Source organism: Onychostoma macrolepis, chromosome 05 (assembly GCF_012432095.1).
Source record: "Onychostoma macrolepis isolate SWU-2019 chromosome 05, ASM1243209v1, whole genome shotgun sequence".
Taxonomy (NCBI): domain Eukaryota; kingdom Metazoa; phylum Chordata; class Actinopteri; order Cypriniformes; family Cyprinidae; genus Onychostoma; species Onychostoma macrolepis.
This window is the reverse complement of record NC_081159.1, coordinates 8,717,021-8,733,775: the sequence shown is the minus strand read 5'-3', so window position 1 is coordinate 8,733,775 and position 16,755 is coordinate 8,717,021. Positions and strand designations below refer to the sequence as shown.

The 16,755-nt window shown below is 37.0% G+C and overlaps 1 protein-coding gene across 8 annotated transcripts in view; it reads right to left on the bottom strand.

Moving 5' to 3' along the window:
* mctp1a (multiple C2 domains, transmembrane 1a) overlaps positions 1-16,755 on the bottom strand; it is a 170,695-nt gene that overhangs the window by 121,191 nt on the left and 32,749 nt on the right. The window contains exons 1-2 of one of the 8 annotated variants that reach the window (XM_058775038.1): positions 12,084-12,158; positions 11,900-11,930 (exon numbers count right to left, since the gene is read on the bottom strand). The exons of 5 other annotated variants lie outside the window; for them this stretch is intronic. In XM_058775038.1, coding sequence (XP_058631021.1) covers positions 11,900-11,923 — 24 coding nt within the window. In that variant the 5' untranslated portion in view covers positions 11,924-11,930; positions 12,084-12,158. Of the gene's footprint in view, positions 1-11,899; positions 11,931-12,083; positions 12,161-16,755 lie in introns of those variants that run through there. 2 more of the 8 variants (XM_058775037.1, XM_058775039.1) reach the window with 2 other exon arrangements.

Genomic DNA, 16,755 nt, shown 5'->3' with positions numbered 1-16,755 from the left:
AAAGAGGAAATTGTCATAACTTGCGTATAGGAATGAAGTCATTGTTGCTGTCAGAATAACATATATAGCAACCATTCATTCATTCATTTACCCATAAAGTAACAGAAACAATGTATTTTTATGCCAAGACCAAAGTAATTTAAACAAAAAACACAACAAATAGACTTTTTTGCAAAATAGTTTGATAGTTGCTAAAAACATAAAAAATTACAGATGAAACCTTGAAAATCATTTATTAAGGAACTTTCTGAATAAAACCGTAGCCTATTAAACCGTAGCATATTAGCTTTAAAAACAGGTAAGTCCAGTGAAATATGGCGCCATAGTCATCTTATAGAAATTGAATATTGATGACCCTTTGAATGAAATATGTTTAACCCTGGTTTTAATTGCTCTAACAAGCCCTAACATTTGTGCTTATTTCAGTTACTTATAGCATTTTAACGATTAAAATCTGATTAAACTGTATTGAGCACAAAGTATGCTACCGTAAAATGTGAATAGCATGTATCAAGTTTATGCGTGGTTTTAAGTCATTGAATTAAGTTCATAAACCACATACTAAACATGCTAAACATACTAACCACATGACATTTGTTCACTTTTGACTACTGGACTTTGTTGACAAGAGTTTTTACTGCAAAATGATCAGAAAAACATTGGCAAAAAAAAAAGAATAAACACTCATTCACAAAAAAACAATATATGGATTGAACTTTTGTGTCTTCAGTAAGTAATATGACACCTTGTGTATTGTAAAGCTACTATTCACTTTGTATGAGACATTTAAGGTATAGGTAAATCCGAAACTAGACAACAAACTCTGAAAACAAAGAAGAACATTCCTGTAAAATCACATTTACTAAGTTCCAAGAAAAAAAAAAAAAAAAAAAGGTTTTATAAGCAAGGCTGATTCAGGTGAGCTCATATGTGAATATGACTGATGATGATAAAGAAGCCTGAAGGAAGAAGCTCAGGACATCTAATCAATGATGCACTCAGAGCCTAGAAAATAAGATGATACTAATGAAAAATGTGAAACACTGCAGGAAATAATAAATGAGTGTTTGGAAGACATGACTGAATAGATTTACATTTTCATGGTGGAGGATGGTTTGGGTGGATCCAGAAATAATTTTGAATGTAACATGAATCATCCTTTCTGAACTGTTCTAAAAAAACAGCATTTTATCTAAAGATACAGCTGCCTAAAGTATGGTCAAAGTAGGCCAACATGCCCTTCTGAACTGTGGTCATTTGTTGGAGGTCTGGTGGCAATTATCATGTTTTAGTGCTTCAGGGGACTGTGGGAATGTTGGCTTAGTTTATCACAACAGGAAACATACCATTATGTACCATCAGTAATCAGGATAACAAGCAGTATGCACGCTTTTGATTCCACAAACTAATGTCTAGAACTGAGCAAAACAGTATCTGAGTGGCACAGCTATGAGTAGAGTAGCTATTTTACACACAAATGCTCACCAAGGTTGCATTTATTTGATCAAAAACACAGTAAAAACACCAATATTGCAAAATATTTTTACAATTTAAAATAACTGTTTTCTATTTTAAAATATATTAATATGTAATTTATTCCTGTGATGGTAAAGCTGAACATTCAGGAGCCATTACTTCAGTCTTCAGTGTCACATGATGGGCCCTGTCCCAAATCGCACCCTAAACCCTCGCGGTCTTCCTCTGAGTCCGCACTTTTGACGTAATGCCGCTTTCACTGTTGGGTAGAAGTCTGCTGCGGAGCTCGCCCCAGTGTGGGTTCGGCTGAAATGCGGATCGAGGGCACATAACGGCCGCAAATTCTGAACGCTAAAATGAGGAATGGGACAGCCTATGGTCTCGTGGACTTAACGGACACGCGTACTGTACGTGGTGGTTAATGTAAGTCCGTAAGACTGCAAGTGCACATGAAGTGTTTCATTTGGGACAGGGCCATGGTAACACTTTAGTACAGGGACCAATTCTCACTAGTTGCTTATTAGCATGCCTTTTATTAACATATTGGCTGTTTATTAGTACTTATAAAGCACATATTCTGCATGACCATATTCTGCATCCCTAATCCTACACAATGCATAACTACACAACTACCTTCTTAACTATTAATTAGCAGCAAATTAGGAGTTTGAGGCAAAAGTCGTAGTTAATGATTTGTTAATAGCGAGAATTGGAACTTAAAATGGTCCTTCAGTAATCATTCTAAAGCAACAATTCTAATCATTATCAATGTTGTTATTCTATGTAGTCTGTCAGATAAAACACAATAAATTTACCACAATAAAAAAAAAAAATTAATCCAAGTAGGATGAAGGAGAGAATGGAAAAATTAGGGGGAACATTGATAAAACAAATAAAAGAGAAAGCACTACTTCATATGTATGTGAGTACTAATGCATTTTTTCCAGTTTCCTTTTGTTCAGTCTGTGCACACTGCTGACAGGACTAAGTGGTGAGGGAATACACCTGGGGTGTCCTGGAAATCTATCCGAAAGCGGAAATCAGGGAATAACAAAGCTTTGTAGAACAAGACGCCTTTAGATAAGGGCCCACAGGTGGTCCTTGAGGAGAAATGTTCAAACATTTTGACCAAGACAAGCTAGCGGTCATTCATTAAAAACTGAAGGAGCCTTACTGAAGACAAATATTCTGTACAAACAAGATTCAGAGACACATGCAGGGGGAAAAAGCCCACAACTAATTGGATTTTCCATATTACATTAAAACCAATTAATTGTAGGCACATACTTTATCTAAATGACCGGATGATTTAGTTTGTAATCAAAGTGAGCCCAGACAAAACAGTGCCGGTTAACACCATCTCTGGAGAATATGCCACTTCCCAACATGCTATTCACTCACTGTAATCAATAAGCAATTTAGGCAGTAGCTTCAACAATCTTCAGCAAAGCAATCCATTTAGACAATAAAATATGTAACAAGCACTTACTGAAGTCAGCATAAGACTTCATGACACCAAGACCACACTGTGAAAAGTAATCGCATCAACTACTCCGCTAATCCTACATGGTTAATTCATTTGAACATCCACCATTAGACAACAAACTCTTAGTCGTGGATGCCTGAGAAGAGCATTTTGCCACCATTTAACCTCTGATGCTTGTATACCTCTGGGGACTGCAATCTCCCCAAGGTAATAAAATGAGATGAGGCAAGCTGGAAGCTACTACACCGGCATCAAGAACCTTTTACACAGCTCTTGACAAGTCAACCGATGTAACCTTTAACTACATTCACAAGAAAAAATATATTTCATCCTAGCAGTAAAGCAACAAACAGAAGGAAACTTGAGTCCCCAAAGTAGAACAACACATAATCATTATTTGAGTATAAAACTCAAATAATGGGTTCTCTACCCTTTTTATTACAAGGCCCCCTATTGTCCACAACAATACTCAAAGGCCTAACACTCCTACCTTCTGTGAATTAAACTAGAGGTCAGTTCACAGAAAAAAAGAGGTGTCACCCTCTTTTAGCCAATAAAATTCAAGGCTTTCCTGGTTTACTGGGTAAAGACTAAGGATAACCTCTTTGCATGTGAACTGAGTAACAAACACTTACTTACAGGTTGTTGTTTTCCTGTCAGATCATTCAGATTTTAAATAGCAGCCTAAATAACATCCTCTTGGCAAAGTTTGGAGATCTTCTCCCACATTTACAGCAGCACATTATTAGCTATATACCACATGTAATAATAGCATATTGTCATCTGGTAATAAAAGTGTCTAATCCACTTCTGTCTCATTACTTCACATATGACCCCTTCAGTTTTTATCCGTTATTAAGTGACTTTCCATAGTGAGTGAATTTCTCTGCACAGATTTCAACACAGATCTCTCTGTCCACCTACAATCCATCAAATATTGAAGCCAACAAACTCTTATGTAATCTTACACTGTTTCTGGAGCTGTTTCCTTCACTACGGCAACCTCAAGTGGAGTTTGCTTGTGCAACTATAACTAAACAATAAATATCTTGCATTCGAAATATCTAGGACACTGAATTAATGAGACCACAACAGAGCAGCTTTGATTTCCAATTCAAAGCTGTACTTCTAGTAATATATGATTTATATATGGCTGATCAACTCCAGAAGGGGGGCACTTTAAGCAAATTTCACAAAACAGATATATAAGCCCCATAATTCTGAGTTGATAATGTTCCATATTTCCATTTCTATTCATTTCTGCCCTAATATTGTAGTTCTGTAGATCCACGAGCGGGCCCTAAGGGAGCCACCATCTATAATAGACTCCTGCCTCTGGCTACTGTGACTATTATAAACCTCCATTAAACCCCTCCAATCCCGATGTATCCACCCCTGACCCAGAGGCTCAGAGCACACGCCTAACCCACTTTCACCCTTCCGGAACCAGCTGCAGTGAGGAGGGCCAGCAGGTGGTGCCAGGGCAAGAGGACTGGTCTGGCTAATCCAGAGATGGAAAGGCTCCAGATGGACAGACTGGGGTCGGTATGTGTTTGACCTGGGCATGTGCAGATCCAGACCAAAGGGAAAAGCTTATCATGGCATGCTTTGGTTGTATCATGCAGTATGAAGGACACCTTGGAGATCAAGAGGGTGTAGCTCTTCATTGGAGCCATATAGTCAGATATTGGAAACTTTTCTGATGAGCAACAAAGTAGAGAGGAGCGAAAGCCGATGAAACTGCAAGAGGAAAAAGCATAAGAGGAAGGTGAGGCTGTGGGAAGCAGGAGTCAAGCTAGCTGCTGCTCATGTCCTCCCACTGTCTAGTCCATAATATTTGGTGTAAATCAATGCAAAAAGAACCTGCTTGTTGACATGATGTTTGTCAAGAGAGCATTTGTCATTTAACAGCTTCACAAACAGTTTTTTCAAGCACACTATCATAATTTTTTATGTTATAAACAATCAAAAGATCGTAAAAGTACCAACTGTGTCTAAACACTCACGTCTATGGTATAGTAACCAAAAATTAAAGTAAACTTTTGAAAGCAATTTGATGCTTTAAACAAAGATTATATTAGGTATCTAAATATTCCACCTAAGCCTTCTCCTAATTTGCAACTCTGTTGGGAAAACAACCGGGAAAGGCTAGCCGATTAGAAATATCTTTGCTCTGCCAAGATCTGACTCCTACACTAGACTGCAACATTAAACAATGGTTGCAGATATAGTAGAAATCACATCTAATCTAAAAATCACCCGTGTAAATAATTAAAAATAAAATACAGAATATATATTATTACCTCTTAGCACTTACCTCTTATTTTTATTTATCAGTAAGTGTTTAGACAAAAAGTAATATATGAAGAGTTCAGATGCAAAAGCCTCTAAATGCCATCAGAAATTTTCTTCTAAAATGAGCATTTTTTTTTATCAGGCTCCTATATTTATGTTCAGTTATTTCACTTTAATTGCATAGAAAAGGACCTATACATTGCTATTAGAGAAAAATTACTGAACCTAAACATAGCAGCCTAATAAAAATGGTCATTTTAGAAGAAACTTTCAGATGGCATTTAGAGGCTTTTGCATCTGAACTCTTCATATATTGTATGTATCGTTTACCGTTTCGTGCAGAAGTTTGGGCACCCCTCTGAGGCTGCATAATAATGGGCTCTTTCTGCATAAGAAAAGATCGTAGTGTTATGCCTTTCCGTTACTAGATAAAGTTGGATAATGTGATGTTTTTCAGACAGAAATTCTTAGTGTAGCAGTACTGAGTTATGTGAAATAAAATTTAAAGTGAAAAATAGGCTATGCAAAAGTCTGGGCAGCCTCTCATTTGTGGGGATTTGAATACCTGTAGTCACTTAATGCTGATTGATTGCAACACAAAATTCATTTGATTGAATCAATGAACCTTAACACTCCAAACACAGGTGCAACCAATAATGAAAAAGGATATTTAAGGTAGCTGATTAGTTGTGCTTATCCTTGATCTCTACGGGAAAAAAGCAACATGGGAACCTCAAAAGAACTCACTAATGATCTAAAAACTGAATGATTCATTAACATATATTAGGAGAAGGATACAAAAAGTTATCACAAAGGTTTGAAGTCTCTGTCTCCACAGTCAGAAATATAGTTAGAAAATGGAAGGCCACAGGAGCAGTCCTTGTGAAGGAAAGATAGGAAAGGAAAGGGACAGTCGTGGCCTAATAGATAGCGAGTCGGATTTGTAACCTGAAGGTCGCAGGTTTAAGTCTCAGGTCTGGCAGGAGGGGGGAGTGAATAACCAGCTCTCTCCACAATCAATACCACGACTGAGGTGAGACCCCCCCCCCAATTTCTCCCCGGGCGCTGCAACATTGGCTGCCCAATGGCTGAGTTATTTGGTCACAACCAGAGGTGCTTTGTATGGTGGAAAAACGACACCGCGTTCCAGGAGAAGAACCTGCTCCCTACTGTAAAATTTGGTGGAGGGTCCTTTGTGGCAAGCAAAGGTACTGGAATCTTTTTCAGAGTTGAGGGTCGCATGGATTCCACCTAGTATCACCTGATTCTTAAGAACAATGTTCAAGAATCAGTTAAGAGGTTGAAGTTATGCCGGAGTTGATTGTTTCAGCAGGACAATGACCCAAAGCATTGTTCCAAATCTACCAAGAGATTCATGCACAGACACAAATGCAATGTTCTAGAAAGGCCATCCCAGTCCCCAGACTTGAGCACTATCTATGGTTTGATTTGAAGAGGAACTGAACTGAGAGAAATGTTGCAAGGAAGAAAGGCCAAAAATGCCTGCAGCCAGAATTTAGGGACGTATCGGTGGCTATAAGAAGCATCTACAGGCTGTTATTTCAGTAAAGGGTGGCTCTACTAAATATTGATGTCATTATTCCTTTGGGGTGCCCAAATTTTTGCACCTGTATGGGTTTATGATTCACATTGCATTGTATCTGTTGATTCAATAAATGTTATTTCAGAACTGAAATGTTGCTGTTTCCATAAAGTATAACTTATATCCAAATGAAGTTGCTGCTTTGAAAGCCCAGCAGACTATAAATTGAAATTATGATAATTATTAGGGGTGCCCAAATTTTTGCATAAAACTGTATAAAAAAATATATGACCTATACATTCACCACTCACCTAAAATAAATAGTTTTTAAAATTGTAAACTGATATAAATACATTTAAGGGCACAATACCGAAATACCTACAATGAGACAGTTAATTAAAAATAAATAAAATGGCACATCAGTAATGTTTGCATTACCTGGAATAATGTGACATTTTTAAAAAATATTTATGGAATATTGTAGTGTTTATTGTGAATGATTTATATACACATTTTTATTCATGTGCCCTTGCAATTTTTAAATAAAAAATATTAACTTCCCCTCACAACATCATCTCTTATCTGATGACGTGCACCAAAAACCAGTCACTCACAGCAATTAGAAAACAACGATGATCTAATCAATTCCCGATGGAAAAAAACAAGTCCCGCCCTACATATTCTCTTATTCGAGAAGCTGTTTTACTCAAATATATATTCCACAATACAGAAGATGATCACAACTTCAGTTTCATGTTGACTAATATTGCATGTGTTCATTAAAAAACTCTACTACTACAAGTAACCTACCTCTACTTTTGAATGTGACAGTGTCTTAAAAATACAGTAAGACTACTTTTGTAGTCACTGTGGTTAAATGCATCTACTAAAATGCTAAATGTTAAAAAATACGTATATATAAAATATCATATACACATAGCGCATCCATTTTCAAAAGAAACAAAATGCAGACCTCTTTATAGAATTTTTCAAGGCATTTTATTCAGTTGCACAGTTTGAAGAAGCCAGCATCATGTAACACGATATTCAGGCATTAACAGCACTCAGATCAGGATGCTGAGTCTGAGAAGAAACTACAGGTGAGGAAGGTCGAAGTGACCCGGAATAAAGCAAAGCAGCAGGGAAGCACCATGACAGGCAATCTATCCGAACAGACCAACACAGCTCCAGTGAAAAAAACACGGCTGGGTCTGACATACATTGTGCACATGAATACACAGAGAGAGAGATAAAGAGAAAGGTGTAAGAAAGGAAATGTGTTAGAGAGGGGGATGTGAGAAAGATCAAGAAAATGTGTGTATTGCATACTTGTGGCTCAGGATATCGTGCTGAAATATCATGTGCAAAAGTGGCGCACTGTAACTGTTTGAATTCATGAATGTTAAATGAAAGATCACAAGAAATAAAAGGTAAAGGTCATAGTGAAAACAGAAATAATAACCTGGAAATATGTCCACATAAACTGAAACTTTTGACAGGTAAGGCCAGAATGTAGGAGAGAGAGGAGGAATACAGTTGAGCCTTTCAGACAGACATACAGGTAACAAGGAACAAAGGCTTCCAGAGTGACATGTGAAACTGTATGACCAGACAGGTGAAACAGAAAGAGAGTAAGAGAGGAGATGAGAATAGATTGATAGACAGAGAGAGGTAGGGTTGGCAGACATCCAGCATGAGAGCGACTATAGCACTGTTGTGAATTTCTAGACATGTGCATGTGTAATGAAAGTGTCATGTGCTGCTGATATCGCATAAATGGATTCAGGTTTGCTTTTGACACCTTCATATATGATTTTTATTTTAATTCCCTTATTTGAACGGCAAATATCACAGTTTTCTCAAATAATTGCAATTAGATCGAATAAATAATTGTGATAGGCCTAATCTAACTTTCATTGCAGTGTTAACATACATTAAAAAAAGGTCAAACTGCTTTGAGAGGATGACTAAAACTATAAGCAAATGGGCATTTTTTTTCAGCATCAGTTACAACAAAAGCAGCATGAATCTGAAGATATGCAAGGTTTTATGTCTCATCAGCATTATCTCGCCTGTGCAGAATATCCCAGAGGAAAACTGTGTTACTCAGAATCAAAGGTTGCTCTTTCATAGCTCAGGAAACAGTTTCATTTAAGCATCAAATGATTCTCCTAAAATTCCTTAGCAGAAATAAAAGCAGAAACAAATCAGATCATTGTTGACATGCAATGAGTAAAGAGCAATGAAATTATGAATTATGAAAATGTGAACAGAAAATACCATTTTTGGTCATGGATAAATCTGATATGATTTCATATTGAAATCACCAACTTTTGAATCCAGACCTTGTATACTTGTAAATCTAAGTGCAGTAAAGTCTCCACATAATTTCCTTACACCCTTACACAGTTCTAGATTTATAAAACTTACTTTCCTCAGTTGAAAACAAACAAATATTTATAGAAAAATAAACCATCTTTGTGAGCTCATATAATGCCTGTGTGTACTGATGCTCAGAAAAATGTAAAAAAACATTTTTTAAAAAACCAACACGGCAGTAATCCATATGACCCCAGCTGATGACTCAATGTCTTCTGAAACTAAAAGATACTAAACTAAACAAGTTCTGGTCCTCTGTGCTTCTACATCTCTTATTTTGTTTCACAACACACGTGTTGGCATTGATATCAACTCATATGACAGTTGGCCGAAAGCAATGATTTATAGTTAAAAAAGTTTTAAACTAATATTCTCTCTGTCACACACACACAAACACACACATTTCACTTCAGAAAACATTGACGTTTTGAGTTGCCAACTTTAGAGGTCTTATACAATTGCATTATATGGGCTCACGAAGATGGATTATTTTTCATTTGTGTTCATCTGAAGAAATATACATCTGGGAGGGCATGGGGGTGAAGAAATCAGAGAATGTACTTGTTCTAGGTGGAGTATCCCTTTAAAGAGATCTCATTAGTGATTTTTCTTTGTTATGAGATACTACAGTCGCCTGTATTCTAGACTATGGCCAGTGGCCAACCTTTTTACCCCCACCGCAATCAACAGACTCAGCAATCACAGCAGAATCTCATCTGATTGGCTGTGCATGCTTCTCAACATGACAAACACCTTAACTTTTTCACTGCACGGCTGCCATCTTGCCACACAAAATAAACTCAAGAAGCCATTACAAAGACTTCAGGTTTGACCTTAGTAGATGTTATCACTCGAGTGTGATATTGCTTTTTTACCACAGTTAATATCAAGTAACCGACCTTTTAAAAACAATATTGTCAGGTATTTTGTGTATTTTTGCAGTGGCAGCAAAAACAGTTCAGTTGCAAAGTTGCAAACCACTGAATTCGAACACAGACAAAGAGCAGAGATACAAAAAGTGAAATATTCCAGTGCAGTTGGCTCGCTCAACCAATCAAATTAGTGGACTGGAACTAATTGCTGCATAATATCTCTATCAGGCATATTCGACAAAATAGGCAGAATGAGGCTTTTCTATGTATATAAGTGGAGGATCAGAGGAAATGATGGAAGGAAAGAGAGACAGACTATGAAGGAGGTGAGACAGGGTCAATCCACCTGCTCAGTAGTTGTACATCAAACACATGAATTAATAATTCCAATGGCAAATCTAGTTATGAGACTCTTACTCTATGAGACAGAGAATAATTCAGCAAATTAATTAATCCTGAGAGTAGCTCTCACATTAGCATTCTTCTCTCTCTTCCTATTCTGAACTGCAGGAATGCTTATGCCATCTATATCCCTCTTCATACAGTAAGTGCAGCATAATCAATAACGATTCATAAATACTGTGTAACTGCCAGACTGGATTTTCAGTTCCCCAGAGACTTTCTTATTGGTGATTAAACCAGATTGTTTAGCAAATGTCAGCATTTTTCCATTATATACGCCAGTGGTCCCCAACTAGTGGACCACAGATCTGTTCTAATAAGGTTAGGCAGGGAGAAAACAATGGAACACAAACAATAAAACGCAACAAATTATGCAATAAAGATAGCAAAATAGGTTAATCAACATGTCCTTTACCTTTACAAAGGCTCTACGTCTAAAACACAATAGTATTTTGGTGCAGTCTCTTGCCACATGATCGAAGCCACTAAAATGTATACTTGATTTGTTCTTTATTAGCAATTGGATGGGTGTTGTTAAGTAACATCTAGTTTAAGTGTATCTGCTTCAAATAAGTTATATATTTAACTGACATGAGTAATGGCTGCTAATATGCCAAAAATATTTGATTTCAAAGCGTTATTACAAATCTCTTTTGTATAGAAGAGCCTAAACCAAGAATCGCTACAATGCCTGCTCTCCCCATCACAGAAAACACTATTGTTTGTTCCTAATTTGTTTGCAAAACCAACAACTTGTTCAAACTCAAACTTTCCACAGCATGCCTATATGAAATATGACTCCTACTGCACTGAACAATTTTTCATAATGTCACATTTTTGCATGTTTTCACGTATACTTTCATGCAATCATTTGGTTATGGTTTGAAGAGGAAACGTCCAGTAAGCCCCATTCAGACTCATGGTAAAATGAATAAAACACATCAGGTACATGCCAATTTCATCAAAGCACCTAGAAATTCACCATCAAACACATCCTGCAGCCTGGGGTGTTTCCTCCACTATCATTCACTTCACACTCAATAGGCTTGAGAAAACACTTCTCTGTGGTCATTTCACAGGATGCTGCCTAATACTGCTGTTATTCTCCAGCTATCAGCTGTCTGGGTGTAAAAAAAAAAAAAAAAAAAAACCCTGACAGCTGTCTCTGTGAGGAAAAAACAAAAACAAACAGCAGGAATCCCCCGGTCTCCCACCCTTTTTCCTCTCCCTCTCCACACCTCACTCCTCTTTTCTCTCTTCCCTTCCAGCACTCCTTTTGTGCCATCCATAATATCCCTCTCAAGTTCCAACCACACGCTTTTAGAAACCAAACACTATCCCAAGAATGAACACAGTCCCTAGTACAAACAACACATTTTCACAACTAGCTCGCATTTATCAAAAACGCTCAAATAATTTCAAATGCAAAAGAAATAGCTATTTTACCTGAGCCTGACTTTTCGATCCCATCACGCAGCTGAACACACCAACGTTAACAGAAGATTAAACTCCCTATCCACACAGGTTCCATGCCACACACGTGCCACAGAGGACTCCATCTGCAGTACATTCATTAGAGCCACAGCTAAAAAGAAAGCTTTCTCGAGAGATTGGAAGAGAGCATACATACATACAATTTTTGTCCCACAGAGGAGAGAGAGAGTGATAACATCCAGCCACAGAGATGAAGAAGAGTCTTCACACTGCTGCTGCTGCTGCCACTGCTGAGTCTGCCTCTGGTTTGCTGCCCTATATGAGCGGGAGCCCGCCTCGCACACACAGACACACACACAGTCGCACACATATGCATACAATGCACGTAGCAACCAGCTGTCAGAAGAGATGGGGAGCAATTCTACTGAACTTCTCAAACATTTCTCAATGGATACACACACCCACATGAGCCTGTTGATTTTGATATACAAAACTATGGGCTTCAGGACACTGTATTGTAAATTCGTAAAACAGGTGCACACATAAAGTGTAAAGTGGTGCTTCTCAGGACCCTGGGGAATTAAGTTTAATGAGCTGATGTAGAGCATTCAAGGGTCAGAGAGCCACCACATTGTGTAAGAGGACAACTGTCACCGTTTTACCATTCCTGTTTTACCATTTCATGCCATTGTCACTTTCTTTTTCCTATCCCACCACCATGTATATTGTTTCTTCATCTCTGAAAAACCCACATTTTCACTCAATATTCTCTCCTCTTATCTTTTTTAAGGAATGATTTACCCTGGTTTTACCATTGAAGCAAAGACAATGGCAATTCGTACTAATCATGTCTGTCAAGCTTCAAAAAAGGTGAAAAAGCACCATAAAAATAGTCTATTATATACTCCCAAGTTTTTGAGTCTTTTTTTTTTTTTTTGAGGAATAGGGCAATGTATACAATGTTATTCCCTGAAAATACATTGGCTGCAGCAGTAAAATCTCATTATTTTTCAGCATTTTTTTACTTTTTAATAAATGACCTCAAATCCATTTTTGAATCTGAAGATGTACACATATAAGATTTTCATTGCTTCAGCTGAGGAGACAATGATCACTGTTTAAACTTAAAATTGTTTTTTCCTCACCCAAATTTATAATATAGATGCAGCGGACTCTTTTTTAAGGATTCTTAAAAATTCCCCTCTTGTGTTCCCAGGAAAATGTAACATGACAGAATTTCCATTTTTGCACGAGACGTTTCTGCACCACACTGATTGTTGCTTTGGTTCCTTTAAAAGGTTATAGTTCACTGAAAAAATTAAATTCCATCATCTACTCAACCTCATATCATTCCAAACCTGTATGACTTTATTTCTTCTGTGGAACAAAAAAAAAAAGATTTTAGATATGAGATGATATATGTGTTTTATTTTTTTCCCCACTCATGCAGTGAGAGTCAATTGTAACCAAAACTGTTTGTTTGCCAACATTCCTCAAAATATCTTCTTTTGTGTTCTGCAGAAAAAAAAAAATTCATAGAAGTTTATAATGACATGAGGGTGAGTAAATGACAACCAAATATTAATTTTTAACTGAACTATCCCTTTAAGTGTTTTACTAGTTTTACTCCTAGTCCAATTTCTAGTCTAATTTTACTGTTCCTTTCCATTTGAAACGTTCCCCATTTCTCATTTAGGCTACCATTGCTCTCCACTACATCATCCTCAACACTTTATCCAGTAATAATGCCCCTAGCTTCTCCTTTCCATCTTTTTTTCCTACTCATTTTCACTTTCTCGCTCTCTACTTTCGTTCTCTCTCTCCTTCACCAAAATGCCACCAAAATGGATTATCCCATTCAAGCTATTTGTGGAAATGATGCTGTAAAGTGTTCTAAGCAGATGCATAAAGACCTAGCATAAAGAATTACCAAAACTGAGGCAAAAGGGTTCTTAGAATTTGAATTGAAAGAAACAATTCAGGCTGTGATCACTTCTATCTGCATAAATGTTGGATTTGCAGTTTGTACCTTTTGAAAATGACAGACGCTGTTCTGACAAGTCTCTAGTTTATCATCCAATTTAATTCAGTAAAATACATAGGTTAATTCATATAACTGAACATAATGGCATGGTGATTTCATGGTGCCCCTCAAGGTACTGTCCTAGGCCCACAACTGTTGACTGTTTACATGCTACTGGATAATTTCTTCACAAACATTTTTCAGAAAATTTTATTAGCTTATATTGCTATAAACTTTACTTTATATATACTACTACTTTATATATAATTTATATATTACTTTATATATATATATATATGACGTTATATACTTTCATGTCAATTCTAAGACAATCAAAAATTATATATAGAGAATTTAGCAGGTTACATAATTTACTGTAAATTAGCCTCATGGCCTTATTTCACTAGCTTTTATGAACGTCTCAAGGCTCATAAAATAGCTAGCCAAATGTCCTAGGGCTGTTGTGTCTTCCAGTCAGTCTACCAAAAAGTATTACCGCCCTGCCCTATGGGCTATCTTAAATATTGATATAAAATTCCTTCCTGGATTTACATTGTTCACTCACTTGTAGTGGAGAAACAGATCATAGCTGATCATTTGTACAAGTTTCTACTTGTTGCCATTTTAAGCATTAAAGCATTTAAAACCATTCAAGCACATGAAGAGGCCAAAGACAACTCAATTCAGTGCTTATGCGCTGAATTAATTTCAAACACAGAATCCTCTTTCACATATCCTCACGCTTGAATGGACACATATAAATAAAATTATCTCAAAATACCGGTCTAGGCAAGTATTCTCCTAAACACAGTCGGTTATGTCTTAAGTAAGCGTAAATAGTGGAGAAAGAAATCGCATGTGTATGTTCTATACAGTATATTGGATAAATACCTGCTGCTGTCTGTGTCATAAATGTTAATCAAACAATGAAACACAACTTTAACAAAGATTAATCTTTACTTAAGTTTTACAGTGATCATTATGCAGTGTTTTTTTTTTACACTCAATTATTACATTTCCATATCTGAATATTAGCGTTAGGCCTTATATTATTTGTAACTTATTTCTATTTTATGTATCTATGCTTGTAATTGGCTTATTTGTTCTTATTTATTACTGACGGTTCACTTGTCTTAAAAATGTTTGACCTTTATTAGTTATTTTTGCTGTGGTATCGAAGAACCGTTCTTTAAATAAAGGAACCACTTTTTGCTCATCCATAAATTAATCCAATCCGTGACTCAAAAGTGGGAATATGATCCGAACCATGAATTTTGTGATCCGTTGCACCCCCACTCTCTTGACTTGTCATGACTCATGTGACACCTGTTTTTTGAGTTTCCATCACACCAGCACATACACAAACTTTTAAAACTGATCCATATTAATGGCATTATGTTTCATTTGAAGCAGAAGTTTTGGCTTTTAAAATGTATGCAATTACAGCTATTTGAACTACCTGATCAATAGTGTTAATTCCACTATCTGCAGTTACTCATTGACGCCTCAGTAAATGGCACCATAATTGCAACTTTTATGGACCGTGAGTGTGTGCAGGATCTGTAAGAAGCCATCCATTAATCACTGCTAATCTCTGATCCTCTGCCCAGGTGTTCTTGAACAAATGGATTCCTGTAGAAATGCCTCTACAGAGAGAGTGTGGATCTCCCACATCATGAAAATGGGTCAGTTTTGTTGCATGGAAAAACCCACACCTACTTTATGACTCTCATTAGTTGCCGAGGATGGGATGGGAGAGACATGGAGCGACTGCACTTTGTAGAAATGGAGGTGGTTTTGTAAATGGTGTCAACAAGCAGACTCAGTTTTGCATCTCAAGTTATTTTAGGCTAAACATAAGCCACTGACAAATGATGGTGTTCATCTCACTCCTTCAGCACATATACTGAATTTTAAGACAACAATAATGTAAATAAGGAGTAGCATGGTATTCTAGGAAGTACATTGTATGTTTTTTCTTTAACTTAATGGATGCAATCCAAAAGGGATAAAAATCAATAATAAATCTGGCATCAATGTTAATCAGCTCCAAATTATGTAATACTTCAGTGCCTAACAGTGCAGTGTTTCAGTCTTTTGAATGACCATCAGTCATCACTAAAAATGACTAATTGGTATCTTTTGCTTGTGATGTAGCAATCTTGTCCGGGGCAGTTTACATTACCAGTGGAAGAAGCCTCACTCATCTCTTGATTGAGGATTCCCTCTGACTCCAGAAACTCACTGCCACATCACAAGAACAGGGACTCTCAGAGAGCCCATCTCCACTAAAGTACTCTTATATAAAGCAATCAAATTTTCATCATGTAGAACTCAAGTGTCCTCTCTGAATCCCCAAATGTCAGTGCTGCTCTCTCCTACGATAACAAGCAGCAGATGCTTTCAGGGTCAAATAGAGAAGTACTTTATGTTACCCCACAGATCTTACTAAAGCCTTAACCATTAGAAATAATGGACAAATTACACACATATCTGGTATTTTGACATAAGCATCAATAACACCAAAGCACTGGCAGTCCTTTGGTTGTGTTGCCTGGCACATCCACCATATGGCTCATTAAGTCAGGAAGATCAGAGGGAAACATCTTGTAGTGTGGAACACAGGAAACTTTGGCGCTGTTCTCAAGGTAGACATCACTCCCGTGGTTCTCGCCAGCTCACTGTTCGATGTGCATCAAAGCCCAGCTTAGAAAACGATTCTTGTGTTATTGTTGTTTGAACAGTCCACCTTTTAAGAACGGCTAGTTTAAATACTGATGAAACATTTCCCTGTATATTGCAGAAGGAAAGTTGTCATAACCATTCAAAGACTGAGAGACCACTG